Here is a 6,328-nt window from a genome sequence, read left to right as displayed (position 1 = left end):
ACATGAAGATACTCCTTAGTGGTAGCAGTCATAAGATGATTGGATTTTACATTAAATATAAAGGAGAGAAAGCTAAATAAGGACACTGACAAGAGCCTGAAAACAGGTGGCTTATGTGAACGGGAAAATTGGGTTAAAATCAAGAAAGTGAAGAGTGTTTGCCATGTGTACCAAAAGCAGAAACAGCAGCAAAACAGGTCAGTAAATACAGTACCTGTACTCCTAGATAACACAATAGAAAGTTCAATAAATTAACAAAAGCCTTAAGTCAGATGTGCAACCAAGAACATGCATGGTTTGTAGTTTAGTTGGAGTTTGTAGTCTCCAAGAGCCTGATGGTTGTTGGGAAGAAGCTGATCCTGAACCTAGAGGGTTATGGTTAAGGGAACAGGTGATTGGAATGCAGTAGCAGATATTCAGTATAGTCCAATGAGAAATAACCACCAATCTATTGTTAACTAACAAAGTTAAAAAACGTTGCTTGGTTCTCACCTGCTTCCTCATTCAAAAGATCCTATTCCACAATTTCTGCCATCTTCAAAGCGATTCCATCACCAGATACATCTTCCCCTCTCAGCATTCGTGTTGTCATCACAACTCTGCAGTCCACAGTTCGGTTCCCTCCAACCACCCCACTTTCCCCCAGCAACTGTTGTCCTTTTACCTCTTCTCTTCCCATAATCCAGAGTCCCAAGGGGAAGTAGTGATTCTTCCAATTACATTTCTTCCAATCTGGTGTGTGCCCACACTGGAGAAACCAAATGCAGATTGGGTAAACACTTTGTGGATCTGACCACAGGTGTCCTTTTGATGCCCCATTCTCCATCCCACTCCAACTCTGATCTATCAGTCGGTGACCTCCAGCACTGTTACAATGAAGCCCCAATTCAAACTTATGAAATAGCAGCTCACCTGCACTGAGAACATTGCAGCTTTCGCCAGTCTGAAGAAGGGACTTGGCCTGAAATGTCACTTATCCATGTTCTCCAGAAATGCTGCTTGACCTCCTTCAGCACTTTGTATCCTTTTGAGTATTAACCAGAATCTGCAGTTCTTTGTTTCACCTTCTGCTTGCAGCTTTCTGCACTGAACACTGATTTCCATAACTTTGGAAATGATACAGACCAAGAAACCAATTCACCTGAAGTTGTAACATTCAAACTTGAGTTCAGAAGGAAGCATTTGGGAGACAATGTGCTGTTTTTCAAGCTTGCGTGGGGCTTCTAGATGGGATTGTCAATCTGGCCCTCCCTAATAAAGATGTCCACTGCTGGACTTCGGGGACCTGCTTCTCTCTCACCCAACAATCACCTGAACCCTAATGATCTGAGTGGTAAATTTCTATACAGGCGAAAGCAATGTACATTTGCATCAATTCCAAATTGATTCAATACTAGTCACAACTTTTCAACTGATCAGTCTGAAAAAGGGTTTCGGCCCGAAACGTCGCCCATTTCTTTCACTCCATAGATGCTGCTGCACCCGCTGAGTTTCTCCAGCAATTTTGTGTACCTTACAACTTTTCAAATATTGGGTCAGTGGGTGAATTGAAAAGGGCCATTTGTCAGTCTTATTATTAGATTTCCTGCCCATGTAACCATATTCAGGTTAAATATGCCGAACAAATTTTTTCCCCCCCTGCCTGCACTCGTCTACCCTCCATTCCCTTCTCATCCATATCACAATTTATTTTTAATGTCAAGACATCAACATTTTTTAATCATAAAGAAGTTCCCCCTCATAACCAGATTGAAGTCATGTCCTCTTGTTTATCCCTATTCTCAAAGGGAAAGGTTTTCTGTAAATACTCTAGTTTATGAAGATTATCACTACGTACTTTAATGTCAAGGCATCAACGTTTTTTAATCATGGCAACCAGATTACTATCATAATTTTCTGTGAATACTCCAGTTTAGAGATATAGCATAGAAACGGGCCCTTCGGCGAGTCCATGCTGAGCATCGATCACTCATTCACACTAGTTCTATGTTATCTCACTTTCACATCCACACCCTATACACTAGAGGTAATTTATATAGGCCAATTAACCTACAAAACCAGTCTGAAGCAGGGTCTTGACCCAAAACGTCACCTATTCCTTCGCTCCATAGATGCTGCCTCACCCGCTGAGTTTCTCCAGCATTTTTGTCTACCTTTGATTTTGCCAGCATCTGCAGTTCTTCCTTAAACCTACAAAACCACAGTCAGTGGCATGTGGGGGATAACCAGAGCACCCGGAGGAAACCCACATGGTCACAGGGAGAATGTGCAAACTCCATACAGACAACACCCGAGGACAGGATCAAGCACAGGGCTGTGAGGCAGCAGCTCTACCAGCTGCGCCACTGTGCCGTCCCAGTACCGTGTCACTGAATGATGAGCAACGTGCTATGGTGACACTATGACAAGCGATGTATTAATGAAGGACAAAGCTATGAATTTATCTTGCTAAAAGTTTAAAAGAATCGTTTTAAAGGTTTAATGAATATTAAAATGATGCAAAATCTGGGAGTCTGAAATAAAGTCAGATAATGCTGGAAATATTCTGCAGATCCATAAGTGTCTTCAATCTGAAACATAAACACTGTTTCATATTCCACACATGCTGCCTGACCTGCTGAATGTTTCAACCATTATCAAATGGAAATCAGAAGAGCAAATAAGGGCATGTAAGTCATAGAATCATAGATATTTTCTGTTTTTAGCTTTGCTTACGATAGACAATAGGTGCAGGATTAGGCCATTTGGCCCCTCGAGCCAGCACCGCCATGCACTGTGATCATGGCTGATCATCCAGAATCAGTACCCTGTTCCTGCCTTCTCCCCATATCCCCTGACTCAGCTTTCTTTAAGAGCTCTATCTAACTCTCTCTTGAAAGCATCCAAAGAATTGGCCTCCACTGCCCTCTGATGCAGAGAATTCCACAGATTCACAACCCTCTGTGTGAAAAGGTTTTTCCTCATCTCCGTTCTAAATGTCTTACCCCTTATTCTTAAACTGTGACCCCTGGTTCTGGACTCCCCCCAACCTTTTAAGATTAAGTATATTATTATGCAACATTTGTTCATTTTAAATGTTCGCACGTTAATCTATTTGCAGTATGTTTAGTGTGACCATACAAAAACTCCAGGAGGCAGTGAGATTTATACAAGTAAAGTTTTATTATTAATTATTGGATGATAATGTAAAATACAAGGCAAATATAACAACAGAGAATAAGAGAGTGTCTGGTATCATTAGCAGAAGGTCATATTGTCTTCTGTAGAATATTTAAGAAACTTTTCCCAACTTAAACTATTGTTCTCTTCCTTTCTTGAGTGATGTCTGTAATTACTCATCCTGAGATGATCACTGGAGAGCAGCAAAGAGCAACACTTTCTCTCCTGGCAGAAGGCATCTCATTAAGTTGCCTTCTCATGAAGGGAGTGACAAGATCACAAACTCGTATTATAGTTTTCCACCTTCATTCTATTTCAAGGATATTATTGAATAGCATCTCATAGATTCAATGGTGTTCTCTTAAATTACACCTTATTGGAAGAGAATCCACGGGCTAGTTCAGAAAAGAAAGCTGATTAATATGAATACTTAATTTAAAATAAATTGTTCCGCAATTCATACGCCAATAAATACGCCATGAAATTGCAGAGCGATTACATGATATACAAGTACATAAAATACATTTAGCCCATAACTGATTGCTAATGTGTATTTTCAGTTAAAATATCGTCATATGTTCAAATCCTTTGCTCTGAGCTACTTCTTAATGGATTGCATGCAAGGTGACACCAACTGCTATCAACTTTCCACTCAGGCAGTCAGGTTCAATCCAACATTAAGGATATTATTCTAATCAAGCAAAATTCTCCTTTGATTTTTGTAGGTTTCAACAAGCCATTTATTAAAGTATTCAGTTGAGCCTTATTGTATGTGAATTAGACAAACACATACACATGCACGCATGCACACACTCACACACACCTACCTCCTGCAAATTTTCTTAGGAATTGAAACGTTCTTGCCTGCAACTAGTCATGCACCCTTGAGTAAAACACAAAGTACTCGAGTAACTCAGCGGGGCAAGCATCATCTCTGGAGGACATGAATAGGTGGAGTTCCTGGTTGGGACCTTTCTTCAGACTAGTCATGTACTTTTCAGCAAATGGAAATAAATTGATTTGATTCTCATTGGTTTTGAGAATTCTGATCATCATTGTATTGGTTTGATTATGGCTCAAGTAGTAATTAAAAACTTCTCATTAGCATGTTGTATGTAACAGATTGTTGCAGCTTACTTTCCAAAGAGAATATATAAGTATTTTGTTTAAAAAAATAACTAAACCAAATGAGAGACAGATTCGCTTACTCCAACAATTTTCATTGGGGATTTATGACATATTTGAATTTTGCATTTCTGGGTCATTTGAAAACAGATGAAGTAAATCGAATCGGTTACAGAATCTGTTCATGCTGACACATGATTTTGCTACGAAATGTGTAACCACAAATATTCATGGATTAGAGAGTATTAACTATAAGGAGAGGTTCGACAAACTCCATTGTTTAGTCTGGAGCGACGGACGCTGAGGGGAGACCTGATAGAGGGAGACCTGATAGAAGTATCTAAAATTATGAGGGGCATAGATAGGGTAGTCAGAACCTTTTCCCCCAGGGTGGAAATATCACGACTAGCATAGCTGTTAGGTGGAAGGGGAAAATTTAAAGGATATGTGTGGGCCAAGAATTTTTGCACAGAGAGTGGTACGTGCCTGGAACATTCTGCCAGGGGTGGTGGTGGAGGCATATATGATTGTGGCATTTAAGAGACTTTTAAGTAGGCAGAAGGACACAGAGTCCTGGAGTAACTCAGCAGGTCAGGCAGCAAACATCTCTGGAGAACATACTGTGACGTTCATAGGTGACGTTTTGTGTCGAGAACCTTCTATGTCAGAGTAATGTTTTTAAGTAGGCGCATGGATATGGCAGGCAATATAAGGAAAAGGATCACGTGCAGGCATGGGAGATTAGTTTAACTTGGCATCATGTTGGGCATGGACATTGTGCGCTGAAGGGCCTGTTCCTGCGCTGCACTGTTCTTTGTTCTAAGTTATATGTTGGTCCTTCCTGACGATATTTGACTCCTGAGATGGCTGCACGCCTGGGTCATCTACACTTACATTCCTCTGCCACCATGTTCTTATACACAGTGATCATGCTACTTTGATCATTGACCACGGCCAGCAGAAGTTCAGAATACTCCACCGGAACGCAACATGGTTCCCGTTTTGTTGGAAGCCCTTGTTCCTGCATTTTAATGAGTAAGACAACATGATTAGATACATTCCCTGTTAAGGGAATCCTGCAAGAGCCAACACAATTATGTATATTGTACAACTTCGGGACCAAGATCCAGTCGTATGACAGACGCTCAAAGTCAATGCTGAGTTCCTCCAATTTGCAGATGGATCGGTTGGTCGCACTCCTATTTTGCCGAAAAAGTTTCTGCCTCTTCTCCCAAAAGGTCTTCACTGTTTGCAAAGTCTTCAGCAACAAGAAGGTATAGTAGGTCTTTTGCCTGCTATTTCCCTTCTTTTGGTCATCTTGTGGCAAAATGCTGACTTGGGGGAACTCGGGAAGTGGAAAGGGATAGTTGCACTCGTTCAGAAGATGAATCAGCTTTTTCAGGACCTTCTCATTCTGGAAAATGGGTATTTCCAACACTTTTCTGACGGTGTTTTTCAGTTTGGTGAGGAAAAGCTGCTGTATCTTTTCCTCGGTTTCCCCGACGTTTCCGTGTTCTATGATCTGCTGGAGAAAGTTCTCCGCATTCTCCGGCAACAGAAATACCAGAGGTTCTTCTGACTGAACCAACAGCTCCAGGACGTAGGCGTTTGAAATATTCAGCGAGTGATGGGGAAGGCTTTCGATGGTTTCTTTGTCCAGGTGAAGCACAGATCGGGAATTTTGGTCGGTGGAGTAATCTAATACTACATTCAGAAATCTGTTGAGTTGTTGCAAGAATGCGCGTGGGGACCCATGGCTTGAAGATGTTGAATGAATTGGAACATCCAACGTTTCCAAATAATCACTCTCCGATCTTTTAACCACCTTGGAGATTTCACTAGAAGCACAATTGACTGCATTAGGCTTCATATATTCAAAAAGTGTCTCTATATATACCACTTGATATGAATTTCATTGGTCACACACAAAGTGTGAGGTTCAAATCATCAATAAATGGTATTGATATTGTATTGTATACATCACTGCAACTATTTCTGTTTGACTCCCATACTCAAATCTTGACTGCCTCAGACATTTGCCTCT

At 40.9% G+C, this 6,328-nt stretch overlaps 1 protein-coding gene across 1 annotated transcript in view; it reads right to left on the bottom strand.

The window, feature by feature from the left end:
* Positions 1-3,169: 3,169 nt before the first annotated feature.
* Positions 3,170-6,328, bottom strand: part of amh (anti-Mullerian hormone) — a 28,120-nt gene continuing 24,961 nt past the window's right edge. The window contains exon 5 of the mRNA XM_055658563.1: positions 3,170-6,122. Coding sequence (XP_055514538.1) covers positions 5,165-6,122 — 958 coding nt within the window. The 3' untranslated portion in view covers positions 3,170-5,164. The remainder of the gene's footprint in view (positions 6,123-6,328) is intronic.

Source organism: Leucoraja erinacea, chromosome 29 (assembly GCF_028641065.1).
Source record: "Leucoraja erinacea ecotype New England chromosome 29, Leri_hhj_1, whole genome shotgun sequence".
In the NCBI taxonomy this organism is placed as follows: Eukaryota; Metazoa; Chordata; class Chondrichthyes; order Rajiformes; family Rajidae; genus Leucoraja; species Leucoraja erinaceus.
This window is presented reverse-complemented; position numbering and strand designations above follow the sequence as displayed.